The sequence below is a fragment of the Miniopterus natalensis genome, chromosome 19 (assembly GCF_054644295.1).
Source record: "Miniopterus natalensis isolate mMinNat1 chromosome 19, mMinNat1.hap1, whole genome shotgun sequence".
NCBI lineage: Eukaryota > Metazoa > Chordata > Mammalia > Chiroptera > Miniopteridae > Miniopterus > Miniopterus natalensis.
In genome coordinates, this window is record NC_142099.1 from 6210296 (window position 1) to 6227083 (window position 16788).

The 16788-nt window shown below is 47.6% G+C and overlaps 1 protein-coding gene across 1 annotated transcript; it reads left to right on the forward strand.

Moving 5' to 3' along the window:
• The first annotated feature begins 5977 nt into the window (after positions 1-5977).
• DDX20 (DEAD-box helicase 20) lies at positions 5978-16042 on the forward strand. Its single transcript, XM_087827607.1, has 11 exons — positions 5978-6278; positions 6595-6689; positions 8839-9007; positions 9589-9703; positions 9824-9966; positions 10096-10234; positions 10335-10393; positions 11220-11302; positions 11653-11758; positions 11876-11977; positions 13214-16042. Exons 1-11 carry the CDS (start codon positions 5978-5980, stop codon positions 14371-14373), a joined length of 2472 nt encoding a protein of 823 aa, XP_087683733.1. The 3' UTR covers positions 14374-16042.
• Positions 16043-16788: the final 746 nt, after the last annotated feature.

A 16788-nucleotide genomic window follows, 5' to 3' on the forward strand; every position in this document is an offset into this window, starting at 1 on the left:
CCCTTCTAAGGTTGCTGTTTGCTGGTGTCGCTAACAATCTCTCTCCCCACTCCCCGGAACTGAATTGTAATTAGGTAGAATGGCAATGACTGAGAAGGTCCTGGGCCTGTGGGAGAGGGGAGTGACCACCCCAGGGCGGCCTCGCGACCTCTAGAAGCCAGCTTCACGCTTTGCAGGTGGGCTGCACTCAGGCAGCTGAGAATTGGCCTTTTCCTGATGTCCCACAAAGCAAGCTGTGTGGCTTGTGTTTCTCTGGTGGGTGGGAGAAGGGAGGGCGGCCCAGGGACTAAATCTGAGAAAGCCTGCCATATGGCCGAATGTGGGAGGCGACGTGGGCCAGGACCGGCAGGCAGGAGACCTGGGGTCTTGGACGGCCTCTGCTGCCTCGAGATGGCCCCACAAACTCTCTGCACCTCGTTTGCTGTAACTGTAAAGTGGCGCAGATAATCCCACTGCCACCCGCCTGCCGTGCAGGTCAAGTGTCTTAAGGCCCTTTGAAATGTCAAGAGCACTGGCCCAGGCGAGAGGCCTGCGGGCCGAGGGAATTCGCAGGACCCGCCTCGGCGCCTGTTTCGCAGCCTGCGCTCAGCATCTCACGTCCATCAGTCTCATCTCCTGTCTATAGCCGGCAGGTGGGAGAAGAGCAGGCTGCCGCTCTGCCTCCGTCCGCTCCTCCTACCGTCCTGGCTCTGGGCCGCCCCTGCCCCCCCCCCCCCCCCCCGAGGCGGCCGTCCCCCTGCCCTCTCTCATCAGCTCCCTGCCTGTCAGTTTAATTTAACAAGGTTGCGGGAGAGGGTTGATTTAATCAAACCGGTTGCTGTATCCATTCTGCTCCGAGGTCCCTTGGTGTCACCACCGAGGCTCAGATTAGACAGTGACAATTACTTTTTCCCCCTGGCTGTTGCCTGCCCCTCCCCTTCTGTCCCTGGAGGGGACCGGAAGGCGGACCAGTCTCCTGGGACCTAAGAATAGAGGCAGAAGATCAAAGCAGGGGAGGGGCTCGGGCCTGAGAAAGCCCCTCTCTGCAGCAAGGCCTTGCTCAGTGAGCGACAGGACAGCCCCGGGGGTGGTGGGAATAGATGTGAGCGAGGCTGCCTCGGGAAGGCCCCGGGGCTGCCTGAGGACAGAGCTGTCCCATCATCGATGGCCCCGGGGATAAACCCAACCCGCCTCACTGTAGGGACCCTGCTGGAGGGTGGGCCCAGGGGCTTAGGCAGCTGCAGGCTTGCTCAGACCACAGGCGTTTATTTCCAGGTGCCCGGCCTGGATTCGGGGGCCTCCGGAGCTGGGCGGCATCAATGAAAAAAGGCGAGACTCCATCCCTCTGAGTTTCTGAGGCTGTTCTTGGCATGACGTCAGCAGTGGCAGGAGGAGCTGCCACATGAACCAGGGGTTCAGGGAGGCTGTGTGGGTGTGGGGTGACCGATGTGCGCGTTGGGGGGAAGGAGGGTAACTGTGGTGTGGGGTGTGTGTATCTCAGGGCTGGAGAGCAAGGCAAGGGGGGGGTCTCTGGTGCAGAAACCTCAAGGTTTGGGGAGTTTACGATTCCAGAACAAATCTCTCTTCTTGCCATTTAACCCTGACACGTCCCTCCTTTTTTAGGAAATGGGTGCTCTTTCTTGAGCAGGTTATGGAAGAGAGACAAAGGCCTCCTGAAATTGATGGAAATCCTTAGGGCGAAGTCCTTTTTGCCTTTTGCTCATTTATGTCACATTCTTCCATCGGGCTGGGCCACGGACAGGTGCACCCCTCCCGGGCCCCTTCAGAGTCCCCTCCCTGGCGTTGGTGTCTCCCTCAGATATCCAGCAGACAGTGTCCTCCCCAGGAGTCAAATATGATTAGCAGAAACCCTCCTGACAGCTCCAAAGAGAACCCCTCCAATGCATATTCTATTGAGTGCATCTCACGGCGGCTGACAGCCGCTTTATCAATTAAATTCCACATTCCCAGTCTTCAGAGACGCCACGAACCTCCCTCCCTAATAAATCACAGGCCCCCAGTTATTGTTAAACGTCCCATCAGTCTCTAATAAAATCCCTGCCAACAGGGCCAGGTTATTTATTATGCCGCCTGGACGAGAATGAATCGGGCCCCGTTCTCACAAGGAGAAGAGCAAACGTGCCGCCTCCCTCCCTAAAGACTGAGGCTCTGATAGTAAATGGGGCAATTAATCAATGTGGGCCTGGAGAGAGGGAAGATGGCCTGGGGCTCTTCCCTGATACCAGCCGGGCAAATCGCCATGGCGAGAGCTGGCTCACAGAGCACAGGGGCCCCGCCTTCGCTGTGCCTCCCCTTCTCTGAATTCCCAGGTGAAAAGTTACTTAAGGCTGGTCACCCTCTAGGCCGTGGGACACAAGACGGTTTTCTCGCCCTGGCCGGTGTTGCTCAGCGGTTGAGTGTCGTCCCATGCACCAGGAGGTTGCAGGTTCCATTCCTGGTCAGGGCACATGCTTGGGTTGTGGGCTCAACCCCCAGCAGGGGGCGTGCAGGAGGCAGCCAATTGATGTTTCTAACGGATGTTTCGCTCTCTCTCCCCCCCTCACCCTTTGTCTTTCTCTAAAATTAATAAAAACATATATTTTTAAAAAGACAGTTTTCTCCATGTCGGGAGATAGCCACTTAGGATTAAGCAGGGTCCTGAAATCATAAATTCTGTTCCAGAAGGCCAGGTATTAGTACTTGACAAACTTGATGTAATAAATTTCTTGAGAGTGCTAGTCCATGAATAAATGAACTGAATGAAGAGTGAATACAGGAGGGAAAGGGCTTGGAAACACATGCTCAGTCACTGCTCGCTGGCTATGCCTCGTGCAGGTCGCCCTGGCACCCAGAAAGCAATGTACTCACAACTACAAGCCCCAGGAGCTGTTAGGAGCAAAGCCGGCCTTGAAGTCACCCTCCACGACTGGTTCCCCAGCTCACGTGATGCTCCAAACTCTCCCCCTTGGCCGTCAATCAAGTCCCACTCGACATTTCTACCTGTATTTCTCTTTGTTGCCATATAACACTAGCCCCCTTTCTGAGAGCACGACACGCTCATTTGACATTGGTTACGGTGGCAGACAAGGTCCCCGGGGAAGGCGGGACGGGTCTCTCTGCAGCCTCGTTTCCTGGTAACAGCTGTCATGCTCGCCTCCCTTCGCACCGAAGGTCTTGCCTTCCCGAAACGACTGTGGTTTCTCCTGCTTCCACGCCTTTGCACAAACTGTTCCCTTTGCCCAGAATATCTTCCAATGTGTCTGCCTGGCGAGCTCTCCTCCCACCCTCGCTGCCTGGTGAACTCCTTACCTGTGCTTCAGGATCCGCGGAGAAAATCAGCCCCAGGGCTTCAGGGGTCTTGAGCTTTGTCAATCCCGGTGCTGCGGTCTTGGCCTAAATGCTAGACTCCGGGGATTGGGGGAGGAAGGCTCTGTGCTTGGAGTTTTTCTCAGTTCCATGCACACACGAAACCATTTTGGTTTGGGGTGGGGATGAGAAGGGCATAGAGAAGAAAGCTATTGCCGTTTGCCTCAGTTTCTCAGAAGTTTCTCCTCTCCCCCGCATGACGGCCGCAGGAGCAACGCAGGCCCCGAAAAAATGTCCTGCGTACGGTTCCACACCGCCCTCTGCTACTTGCACATTTCCTCCTTCATCAGTGCCTCCTGTGTGCCCGTATCTTTCTCCTTGGAGGGCAAGGACTCTATTCTGTCCTATTTTTGTGTCTCCAGCATTTGGCCGATTCATATGAGGTGTGCAGAAGATTTTTGTGGAAAGAATGAATAGAGATGTTTGTGGATTGAATGCAAATAATAATGTTGCCTACCCTTGGTTGCTTTGAGTGTCAAATGAGAAAAAGTGGCTATAAAAACTTAGTTCCTTCCCTTCTTTTCACATTTTCCCACAGATCCTCAGGCCTGGGGTGGGGGTGGGGGGTATGTCCATGCCTTTATTTACTTTTTCTTTCCCCCTGGGCACAGAAACCTCCACTGCAGAGGAATGAATGGATGGGACCATCTGAGCCTGAACATTCATTCTGTGGCTGAATCTTACTCCCACTTCTTCAGGTCACAGGAATCTCCCCTTCTTCCAGCTCCCGGGTATCTGAGATGAGACTTTCCCGGCAGAAGGAATAGCATAAAAAGAGGCCGCGGGGTCCCGTTGTGATTTTATTCTCGGGGTGACCAGGAGGCAGACACCAGTCCAAATGGTTTGTGTGCATGTTACCCTCAGGCTTTTCCTATTCAGTGGTCTCTTACCTTTGTGTTTTATCTTTACAGTGCTAAAATTTGCGATCGACCCCATTATTGCAATTTTTAGCTACTGAGGAAAACACTGTATTGATTTGTGTTTTTAGCTATAGCAATGTAATTTATTTTCAGCAACGCTACTGCAACATTGTGTCATAACCCGCAAATGCACTAACAGAATGCTGTTAAAACCATAAGTGTTCTTTTCTGGAAAAAGTCTTTTTGTTTCTTTCGGTATGAGAGCTGGTTCTTCCCCAGTGATGGGTTTGAGTTCTCCAGACCACTCTTGTGGGCATGGAGACCAGCAGGGATTCCCCAGCCACTCAATCAGTGTTTATTACGTCCCCTGAGGGCCTGGTGCTGGGCTGGGGAGCCTGGGGTGACAAACATTCTCTTCATTGAGAAGCTCATAGTTGATTTATTGGGAGGGACAGACATGTAAACAAGGAACAAGAACACAGTAAGAGACTGGAATTATCTGCAGTGTGAAAGGGGAGCTTGGGGTGGGAAAGGTGGACCTAAAGGAGCGGGAATCTGGCTCGCCACTGTGCATGCATGCCCACACCCACACGCACCCGCAATTCAAATTTAATGACCAGGATCGTGATAGGACAAAGGAAAAAGTTGGGGTCGGATGCAGAATTTAAGTTTGCAATCGCGAGTTAAGATTAGGCTGCAGAAATGGAATGATGACTCACCTTCGTTATAGGAAGTCACTTCTTCAATAAATATTGAGCATTTACCACGGGTCAGATTGTTTCTTTTCCCATTAGGGACACAGCAGACAACAGGACAGACTAGGTCTCTGTCCTCAGAGTGGGGGCGACACCCTGCGCGCAGGTCATCTCAGGCAGTGACAGGGGCCACGAGGAACAGCAGGGAGGACGAGGGAACAGAGTGATGGGAAAGGAAAGGGGCCGGCAGGACGGGGGGCTAACTCGGGGTGTTCGGAAAGGCCTCTTGAAAAGGTGACATCTGAGCGGAGACCTAACGCGAGGAAGCCGGTGAAACACTAAGTCACCGCCCGCGAGGCGGGGCGGGGAGGGGTCGGAGCCACTCCCGGGAGACCCGCTAACGCCGGGAACCCGCCGGGCGCCGGAGGGGCGGAGGGCGCGGCCCGCAGCTCGGAGGCGGCGCTGTGCCCCGGGCGGTGCCGGCCCGCTGCCCGGCTTCGGCCCGCTTCCCTCCGACTAGAGCTCGCGGCGGGCCGGGTGCGGTGCCGCCGCCGGGCCGCAGGGGGAGCGAGCCCGGCCCGCGGGCTGACCGCCGACCACGTGGCCCGCCTGCCGGCTGCGCTCCCGGCGCTGCGAGCTCCCGGGAGGCGGCGGGTCGCGGCGGGAGCGGGCAGGGCTCGGGGAGGCGGCGGCGGAGCCGAGCGGGAGGCCGGCCGCGTGACGCGCCGCGCGCATCACAATGACAGCGCCGTGCGGGTGGCGACGCCGGGCGCGGGGCCGGGAGGCGGGGCGGCGGCTCCCACGTGAACGCGCGGCGCCCTCTGCCGGCCGCGGGCGGCGCCGCACCGGTGTCCTCCCCCTCCCTCCCCCTCCGCGTCCCTCCTCCCCCCCGGCCACCCGGGTTTGTTGGTGTCGCTGTTTCCCGGTCCTCCTAAGCCTCCCACGTGCGGCCCTCCCCTTCGCCTCCGGGCCGGGCGTGTCCGTGTGTCCGCGGGGAGAGTGCTAATAAAGTTTTTCTTCTCGCTCTCAGGCTCCCGCCTCGCCGCAAGTCCCGCGAGATCTCGTGGCGCGGCTACCATGGCGGCGGCGTCTGAAGGCCCGGCGGCCTTAGCTCCGGAGGAGGCCGCTGCGCCCGCGGAGCCTGTGGCCGCGCCGGGCTCGGCCGCGGAGCCCACCCGCAGGCCGGCGCGGAGCCTGCGGACGGCCCACGACGTCAGCGGCCCGCGGACCCGCACGGGGGACGTGCTGCTGGCGGAGCCCGCGGATTTCGAGTCGCTGCTGCTGTCGCGGCCGGTGCTGGAGGGGCTGCGGGCGGCCGGCTTCGAGCGGCCCTCGCCGGTGCAGCTCAAGGCCATCCCGCTGGGGCGCTGCGGGCTCGGTGAGGGCGGGGACCCCGGGCGGCCTCGCGGGCGGGGCGGGCGGGGCGGCCCCGGGGCGCGCTCAAGCCTCAGCGGGTTGGCTTTTGTAAAACAGGCGCAGGATGGAGTTTAAAGGTAGTTCAGGCTCCACGCTCGCTGGCAGAGAAGAGAAACGGGGGTTCGAGCGCGAGGCCCGCTTCTGGGTGTGGCCGTGCGGTTTTGGAGGTGCCCGCTAGGGGGTCCCTGGGGGCCCTTCCAGCTCTGACGCGCGTGCGGTCCCTGAGCCGCGTCGGCCGGTACCGTCTAGTGACAAGTTTGCTTTGCTTTTCTTGGCAGATTTAATTGTTCAGGCAAAGTCTGGCACCGGGAAAACCTGCGTGTTCTCCACCATCGCTCTGGACTCGCTCGTTCTTGAGAACCTGAGCACCCAGGTGAGCGAGCGGAGCCCCGAGGGCGCAGGGGCGGCCGGGGCACCTGCCTTTCGTCACAGGGCGGATGAAACACCAGTAGCTCCTCAGACACAGGCGCGAATTCGATGAGTGATTGAGTGAAGCCGCATGAAAAGCGCAAAAGGAAGACATTAGGCCTATGGGCGTAAGAGACACTCAGACCTAGAGGGGATTTTTGAGAGTTTATTTGAGCCAAGCTGTTGACAGTTGCCAGGAAGCAGAATCTCAGGGAATCGAGATAATGCTCCGGAGAATGGCAGTTTTGCACCTCGTTTTATACATTACAGTCAAAAGAGAAGACGCAGGTGGGTTAGGGGAAGTCCTTCGGTGATTAGGGAGGCGGGAGAAAGCGAAGCCTGGGGTCGGAACCTCTGGGATTGGATGAAAAGTAGAATGATAGACCCGTCTTTTATATTTGTGGGTAGGGGACAGTTAACAGCCAGTAATTAACATGACAGCAATAACAATGAGGCTTTATGGTCTTCGCCCTAGAGCATCGGTTGTGCCCTGGAGGGGTCTGGAAAAAGGAATGTAATTGTAGATGCAAAAGACAATAGACAGGCTTAGTTGAGGCAAAGATTGACTTTTGTCAGGGACGATTCTAGCCTAGGGCTTGCTTTTAGTTAAAAGGTTTTAATTTCAGACCATCCTTTGTGGGTTACTTTAGGTCTCTGAGTTTGCAAGGCCACCAATGCAGGCCTTCCTGGAGCTTGTCAGGTTTTAGCACGTGGCCCCTTTCCGTCCATTGTGTGGTGATGGTGTGGCTGGTGACCAAGGATGTGTTATTAGTGTTAGAAGCTTGGAACTTTCTATTATTACTGCATCTTAAGTCGAATGTCTGTCACATGTGTCAGTTATGTCATTAGTTGAGAAGACAGATTGAGATTCTCTTTTACCTGCCCATCGCATGTGGTGAGATTTAGCATTTGGCCTGATTCATGGTAATGTGTGCTTTGGCTGTTGCTGATAACTGCAGCTGGTTCCTGCAGCTCTGGGAATTTATCATTGGTCTCCCATCTTCTAGGTTCTCATGGAGTAGGTCTAAGGTGGCCTTACCCAAGTTAACAGGAGATTTGGGTTTGGGGATCATTTCTTCAAAGATTTGTTGAGCCTATATTATTGATAGTTTGCCGGGCATTGGGGATACAAAGCTGACTCACATGTGATCCCCTAGTCTTACTTTGTGGCTTAGCGGTTACGACAGACTGTATTTCATGTTCTCAGTCATGTATCTCTATTGATGGTTCTTCACGGGTGGTTTTTTACCCAGAAACCCGTACACCTGGTCTGTAAAGCCTTTTGAGTCCTACCTTATACCTACCAAATCCTGGGTGATGCTGCCCACAGGAAATCCTTCTACTCCCCAAGGACCTGGGCTATTCTACTTGTGAATTGAGGCGTCTTTGAAATTTTGGCTTCTGATAATTTGGCAGAGGGGCAAATACCAAAACCCTGAATAAATTCCATAAATTAAATTTGTATTTTTTTAAATTTAAGATTTTTGTGTTATCAAGGAATACATACTCATTTTTGAAAATTGGGAAAGTTTGGAAAAATTAAGAGGTCCCAAAAAACAAAGTATAATTTCACCTCCACAGGGAGAAACTGCTGTTAACAGTTTTGACATGTTTTCTCTTTGTCCTTTATTTTTGAAGTTTTTTATTTTTTCAGTTGAGACCATGTAGTTTCTCCTCCAGTACTTTTGCTACACTGTTCTCATTGTGACTGTCAAGGCCTTTCATTACCTGCCCCCAGAAAACTCCGGGATGTCCCTTTGGGTGTCTGCTCGGAGGTTAGGGGAGCTTTCCTTAATTCCCCCATTTCAAAGGACTCCTTTCTTTCTTTTTCTTTTCCCTGTTTGATTTTTCTTCATAGCACTTTTTATTTCCTGCCATTATTTATGTTTGTTTATTGTATATTTCTTCTTATCATTCAAGAATGAAAGTCCATTAGAGCAAGGATTTTGTACTGTTAACTGTTGACTCCCAGCTTAGATCACAGTAGGCACTTAATTAACATTAGCTGAATGAATACAGTGTTCATTCAAAGAAAAAATAGTTCATCATATGATGTGCTGATCACAGGTATTTATTTGACTGTCTTGTTAAAGGTGTATTTTACGTTTTCTTAGATTTTGATCTTGGCTCCTACAAGGGAAATTGCTGTACAGATACATTCTGTTATCACAGCCATTGGAATAAAAATGGAAGGCTTAGAGTGTCATGTCTTTATTGGAGGAACTCCATTACCTCAAGACAAAACCAGACTTAAAAAGTGTCATATTGCTGTCGGATCTCCTGGTAAGATATCAATGCCTGTTTGTGATTGGAGCCTTTTGGAATTGAACACTTTTAATATAACAGTAATATTGGAATCCTTGATAACTATGGTAATTATTTTGAGGTTTAGAAATGAAAAGCCTTAAGCCAGTGAGATACAGACATGTGACTGGATTACCAACAGAATTTATGAACTCTCCAATCCTAAAGATGTTTAAGAACACGGATGGGGTAGGCTTCTGAGAAGAGGAGGGATGAGATGACTTCAGGAAGCTCTTCTAAGGCATGGATTAGGATTACTCTTTGCTTTAATCATTCAGTCATGAATCACTCAGAATCAGAATCTAGCATTCAGCGCCTTAGCCATGCAAGTCTTTTGATAGAAATAGTGTATTTTCCATACTTGCTGGTGATGAAACGTGAGGGAAAGATAATGGAGTTAGGCAAGATCAGAACTCAGACTTTCTAATTGGAGGTTTAGTGCATAAATGAATGAAGATTGGGTCGGGAAAGTCAGCAATATAACCTCTAAGTAGAGTGACATTGTCTGAGACACAAATTTGTTGCATCATAAATGTTTCAAATTTTTCTTTGAAATTTAGGCAGAATTAAACAGCTGATCGAACTTGACTACTTGAACCCAGGCAGTGTCCGTCTCTTTATCCTGGATGAAGCAGATAAGCTTTTAGAAGAAGGCAGCTTCCAGGAGCAAATTAAGTAAGAAAAATAACTAACTTGACTATTAAAATGGTGCCCCAGAGGGTCTGACTTTAGCTTTTCCAGGTGGTGGTTACAGTAAGAATAGTTTCCATGGCGTGTTTCTCTTTTATTTCACAGCTGGATTTATTCTTCCTTGCCTGCCAGTAAACAGATGGTGGCAGTGTCAGCCACTTACCCAGAATTTTTGGCTAATGCTTTGGCAAAGTACATGAGAGAGCCCACTTTCGTAAGACTCAATTCCAGCGACCCAAGTCTCATAGGTGTGTATAGATACTGGAAACTTACATTACCGGAGCTGTCCCTTGCCTAGTTGCCTATTGCTTTCACATATGCTCTTAGGAGATAGTGGTTAGGTTTGTTTTAACAGAAGACTCTTGGCTTCTCCATAGGTTTGAAGCAGTACTACAAAGTTGTCAATTTGTACCCTTTGGCCCATAAGATTTTTGAGGAAAAGGCCCAGCATTTACAGGAACTGTTCAGCAGGATTCCATTTAATCAAGCCTTGGTCTTTTCTAATTTGCACAGCAGGTAATGTACCTTAAAGGGTCGTCTGGGGGAACTTGTGAAGTAAAAGAATAGGTGTGGGGAGCGTCTGGAAAAGTATAACCCTCTGTGTTGCTTTTAATAGAGCACAGCATTTGGCCGATATCCTTTCTTCCAAAGGCTTTCCTGCAGAGTGCATTTCAGGTGGGTTCATCCTACTTTAACCCGTGTCTAGTGTCCTGACTTGACGTCTGTCTCTCTCATGTCACAAAGAAATACCACTTCATGAGTCATCAAGGAAATTCCAGGTTCATTTTCCATTGGGATTTGATATATCAGTGTCCTTGTTCTTATAAGAAGTAACTTGGTATATAATAAAACATTAGAAAATTGGAGTTATATCCTCACAAAATTTGTTTTTGTCATCTTAAGAGAAAAATATTTTGCTTCTTTAGTCATTGTTAAAATGTTAAGAATTGCTAACTGAACTGACTGTTTTATGGTCTGTGGAAGGCAAAAGTGATTCATTTTGACACCATGCTAATTTATTACTGCTGGCCTAGTAGGAGTAAAATTTTCAAGGAACTTTTGATCAGTGAGATCCTTTTTAGAGTTTTGATTAATATCTCAGCTTAGTCTTTTACTTGTTAAAGCTTGTCTAGTCCTGGTATATCAGAAGGTACTGGGGAGACTGTTTTCTGATCGACAGAAATAGTTTGACTATAGGTCACATTCAACACCAAATTTATAAACAGCTGATTAAAGCAATTTTATTTTCCTAATAATTGTTATATTTTATATGTAACTTTGCACATACAGTGTTGTATCTGCAGGCATAACCTATTCACCATTTAAAATTGATTTTTGAGTTTCAAGTGGGTTGCCTAATCATACTTTTAAAAGGTTCTGCTAGTAGGTCTTAACCTAGATTTGCATTAACTTTGGTTGCTATATTTTTAAATTGTTAAGACTGGGAGTTATACTTCCTGCTTTTTGTGGATTTGATGAATGTGTATTTGGGTCTTTTTAGGCAACATGAATCAGAATCAGCGTCTTGATGCTATGGCTAAACTGAAGCAGTTTCATTGCAGAGTCCTCATTTCCACAGATCTGGTAAATTTCCTCTTCAGTTTGGATGACTAATCCCTCTTAACATATGCTCTGTTATCAGATGTACCGATTTCATCTGTTATTTTATGTGGGTGTATCTGACAAGATACCAGGAGATGGTCGTCTTTCCAGTGCTAGGGATGTGCTTTCTTAAAAATGTCGTTTATATTTTCATTTTTGTTCTTGAAATTAGTCACAGAATGAATTTCCTTCTCCTTTGCTCCTAGATATTTTCCTTCCTCCTAAATATCTTCCTATTCTTAATTTGGCTCTTGGTTATGCTAGAGTAAGATCGTGTACATTGGTACCATGCTACAGTTAACGCACACAGTTGCTCTCTTTCTCGATTCCAGACTTCCCGTGGGATTGATGCTGAGAAGGTAAATCTGGTTGTAAATCTGGATGTGCCACTGGACTGGGAGACATACATGCATCGGATTGGCAGAGCTGGCCGTTTTGGTAAAAAGAAAAGTTTGAGTGTTTGTTTAAGGGGAGGAATCTGTAATGTGACAGGTGGACTCGGAGTGCCCTTTAGGTGAAAATGACTTACTACTTAACATTCCCTCTGTGCCTTAGGTACGTTGGGACTGGCAGTTACCTACTGTTGCCAGGGAGAAGAAGAAAATATGATGATGAAAATTGCCCAGAAATGTAACATCAACCTTCTGCCTTTACCAGGTATATTTTGTCTGTTTCATTCTGCTGTCAAAATAAGAATGGTAATGATGATAGGCCTAGTAAAAATAACAGCTAACACAGAATACTTAGGGTATCTCAGCTACTCCAGATACTTTATGTTAACTCCTGTCATTCTCACCACCGTCCTGTGAGGTTCGTGCTGCTGTTGTCTATATTTTGTAGGTGAGAATACTGAGGCCGAGAGAGGTTTGGTGATTTGCTTAAGTTCTTGCAGCTAATGAGTCGCAGGGAGAAGATTACAAGCTAACTACTGGCAAATGAAAATGTCTTACTATTCTGTTAGCTCCATTGTCTAGTCTGTAGCCTTGCAATTTGATTTTATTCTTTTAAAGGGGTGCATTTTGCCTCTTGTCACTGTGAAGGCAGCATATTCTCTTTTGTCACCATGGGGAAGGAATGGTATCTCTCATTTGAACACTGTTCTGAACATTTTATTTTATTTTAGTGAATCATTTGTCACGCTGATCTTTTTAAGTGCCATCTTGGAAACAGTGTGTGTCTGAAACTATTAATGGCTTCTTGAAAACTCTTGTGTGGAATCCATATAGTTTCTTTGCTCTATGTGCTAGTTTATGCATGTTAGTGTGTATGTCTGTCTATATATGTGTATATACATGTATTCATAAATGTATACTTGTATAGTGTATGCGTCACCTAGTATATGGGATATGTAGTTACTGAATAATTATGACTGAATATTTTACCAATTCATGCTTAACTGCTTTAGTGATTTTTACAAAGCTAGACTAGTCACAAGTCTGGGAGTCCTGTGGATTCTAATAGTTCTGCTTTGTAATAACTCATTTTGTGATCTTTTTACAGATTTCATTAGGCTCTAAGCCAGTGGTTTTCAACCTCTTTCATCTCATGGTACACATAACCTAATTTCTAAAATTCTGCAGCATACTAAAAAATATATTTTTTGCTGATCTGATAAAAAGAATAGATATAATTCTTATTCATTCACACCAGGGGGCTATTGTTTTGTTGGCTGTTGTCATTTTTTATTCGGCAATCTAAGGGAAAAGAGGTCTGTGCCCCTGACTAAATAGTCAGGTACTGCCTGTTTTAAAAATTCTTGCCGCACACGGGTTGAAGATTGCCACTCTAAGCTTGTGTCTTGATTTACAAAGTACTTGTTCTATGAAATCTTTCAGAAAATGCTGGTCTAGAGCAGCTCGAGAATGTTACTGTGCTTTTACTCCTTTTTTGTAGACCCCATTCCTCCTGGTCTGATGGAAGAATGTTTGGATTGGGATGTGGAGGTTAAAGCTGCTGTACGTGCAAATGGTGTAGCAAGTGTGCCCAGCCAGCCCCCGAAAAAGCGCGTTCCGAAAATGGAGAGAGCCTCTCAAACCCAGAAAGTGCATGGTAACCACCTGGCTTCTTGCAGAAATACTTCCGGGTCTGCACTACCAGTCAAGTCAAAAAACACCACCAAACAGAAGCTCCCTATGAAAAGCCACTCAGAGTGTGGGATCCTAGAAAAAGCGGCATCACCAAAAGCGCTGGGCCGCGCCATACAGTTGGAGGAGCAGGTGAAGCATTCTGGTGAGACCCCTGCTGAAAGCTCCAACAGTCAGCAGCAGCTCAAGGAAGACCCCCCTGCGTCACTCCCCCAAATTCCTTGTCTCTCTTCCTTTAAAACCCATCCGCTGTGCGCTTTGACTTTTGCCGAATTGGTCGCAGATTATGAGCATTACATTAAGGAGGGGCTGGAGAAGCCTGTGGAAATAATCAGGCACTACACGGGTCCTGGGGAGCAGACTGTGAACCCTCACAACAGCTTTGTGAGAAATGGGGTCATCGAAGAGAGTGTGCGGGTGTTGGCAAGCAGCAGCCAATCTGGAGACTCTGAGAGTGACAGCGACTCTTACAGCTCCAGGGCTTCTTCCCAGAGCAAAGGAAATAAGTCGTGTGTGGAAGGCTCTTCAGACATTCCGCTGAAAGACTTGGAGTCCACCCCTGCGGGTGGCCGTACCTCTTTGGAACAACCTCTGAATGGAAACGACACCCCTACTCTAGTAGAGCATCAAGGATCACCTGACATCCAGACAAAGGCAAGACAGAAAGAGGGGGCCAGCCAGAGAGCTAAGCAGAGCCGGAGAAACCCTCCCAGGCGGCCCTCCTGTCGGTTGCAGACAGAGCCCCAGGACGAGGAGTGGTACGACCGCCACAGGGAAGCCCAGGAGGGGTTTTCGGGTACCTATCAGGATTATGAGGAGTACTGGAGAGCCTACTACAGGGCATGGCATGAATACTATGCTGCTGCTTCTCAGTCCTATTACTGGAATGCTCAGAGGCATCCAGGCTGGATGGCGGCCTATCACATGAATACCATGTACCTCCAAGAAATGATGCGCGGCAACCAGTGACGGTGGCCACACCTCAGACCACCCGCAAGTATCAACAAGCGGTACCTTTGGATAGCCATCCTCCGTGACCTATGATAGAGTGGCCCATAGCAGCATTTTTGACAAGTCTTAAGGCTTTCTGCTGGGATTCATTTATTTTTCAGGTGGTTTTGACCTACAGGTATCTTATTTTAAGAAACTTCATGGGTCAGATTTTTGAAAGAGATTCTTTGGGACAAAGAGCTAAAAGGTCCCAGGGTGCCATTTCTATAAGCCATTCCAAAAAGAAACATTTGAAAAGACTTATATCACTGCTTACTTAAGAAAATAAAAAGTTAAGATTTGAAATGGTTAGTTGACGCTGTGGAGTTCTTTACGAAAGGCTTGGACTGCGTGTTCTTAGGTACATACATTCTTATAGAAATCTGTAAATGGTAGGTCAGAAAACCCCCTTTCTCTTAGGTCTAGGCAGGACGGAGTAAACACTGCTTCAGACTTTCCCAAAGGTACTTGATTTGATGCTCTTCACTTCCAGTAAAAATGTTTGTTAGCAGTAAAACCATAGACTTAGCCGAATGTGTTGACACACTGTTCATACTCTGAATATCTTGTTTCTAAGATTGTGAACGCTGTCTGCCTTTTCACAGTGCATTCAGTCACCGCGCACCATTGGTGACTCATTTCTGTTTCTCAGGAAGAGGGGCAGTGCTTAATCTTTATTAGTTTTGGGTCTTTTTATGCATCTGATGAAAGCTATAGATTCACCCCAGAGGTATCTACAAACAAGAATTGATGTGTAATTTCAAGGGGTTCACAAACCCTCTGAGCCCATAAGGATTCCAGGGTAAGAACCGCCCCACACTGCTGGTGGGCTACAGGAAGGTTTAGCTCTTCGTGCTAAGGATTTGGTGGAGGCTGGAACCCATTCTGTTCAAACTTCCCACCATGTGTCCTAATCTGTTTCTTCTAGAGATTTCCCCCAGTTTTTAACCTCTAAAGTAGGGTCCAAGGGGAACAGCCATTTTTCTGAGATGGTACATCTATAAATCATGATTTAGAAAAATGTAATTGGAAGTTATTCTTTCATTTCTTCTCTATGGAAGTCCTTTCATGATAACACATTTGGCTCCCAGACCTATCTGAGTGGTATTTGTGGTGAGAATCCCTTCTGTATAGCAGTATGTATTTAGTTTTGAAAAGGAAAGCTCTCCTTTCCTGTGTAAATACTTGTCTAGGCGGCGTAATCATTTTCCCTCAGGGCTGTAAGCAAACATCCAAGGTCGTTGTCATTTACCATCCTACACTCACATAGCACAGTCCTAAACTTCTGTTTAACTTGGATTCCTGTCATTTGGGATGGCCAGTGGTAGGGTTTGCTTATATGTATCAGTATTGCCAAATTAGAATGAATGGGTTAATAGCAAATCCATAATTAGGTCCAGTTCGTCATTAAGAAGTAGAGACTTTAATTACTCATTTAAATAAAATCTTGTCATTGCCATATAATTGACGGTACCTCTCTTTTTCTACTCTTTCCCCCTTAATGTAGCCAAGTTCACAGTTTGTCTTTGCTAGGGTATTTTAATTAGGATACTGCTGCATCTTAATTAGAAATGAGGTTACTCATTAGTCTTGAAAGTAATTGGATTCTCTCTTTAGGTTTGTCATATTTTGTGTTTCCCTTTTTTTTATAAGACGGAGGTGAGCATATGCATAACATGAAAATACTAATTGTTTTATTTTCCACTGCGTTTGCTAGCAAAGTTTTAGCCGTGACCTTCCTGAGTAAGGGGTGCAGTTGTGGTGGGGGATGTGGAAGGAATCTGTTTGTGTGTGGAAAAGACTGTTTTGTTTGCAGTTGTCAGTCTAGGTGCATGTCCCTGTGATCTGTTAAGAACCATAGATGGGTTTTAGGTAAATTCACTTGAGAATGCTTTGTGGTGTAGTGGAAAGAGCATTTATGCTGGTGATACCTACTTTTTCTTTAATCTTATACCAGTCATTTAACTATTTTTTCAGAATCCAGACTTCTCATCAAAATGTGGAAGCTGAAGTAGAAGACTTTTAGGGCCCCTTTCAGTTTAATACTATATTACTAGAGAGAGAAAATGCTTTCCAACTAGGAAAAAGAATAATTATTTTGTGACTATAGAAAGTCTTTATAAATTCAGGTAATTTGTGTGAATGGGTTAAATATCTGATGACAGCTATTCAAGTTGGGCTTAACCTAACTAAAATTAGGCTGGTGGTGGTAACATGTAGAGAAGTCTTTGGGGTACCTGCTGTTTTGGATAATTTTGACTTAGAAATAGAATGTAAATTATGATTTGGGGTAATTTTAAAGCATTATTTTCTAAAATAGCCTAAGTATTGCAGTAAAATTTACTAACCTTTTAAAAGCACATAGTTTAAAGCTAAACTCAGCCCCCAAATACT

Excerpts from the sequence above, each read along its gene's own strand:
- DDX20 (XM_087827607.1), top strand. The coding sequence starts at position 5,978 with ATGGCGGCGGCGTCTGAAGGCCCGGCGGCCTTAGCTCCGGAGGAGGCC. Across the intron at positions 6,690-8,838 it reads TTGAGAACCTGAGCACCCAG|ATTTTGATCTTGGCTCCTAC; the intron begins GTGAGCGAGCGG and ends ACGTTTTCTTAG. Across the intron at positions 9,008-9,588 it reads TATTGCTGTCGGATCTCCTG|GCAGAATTAAACAGCTGATC; the intron begins GTAAGATATCAA and ends TTTGAAATTTAG.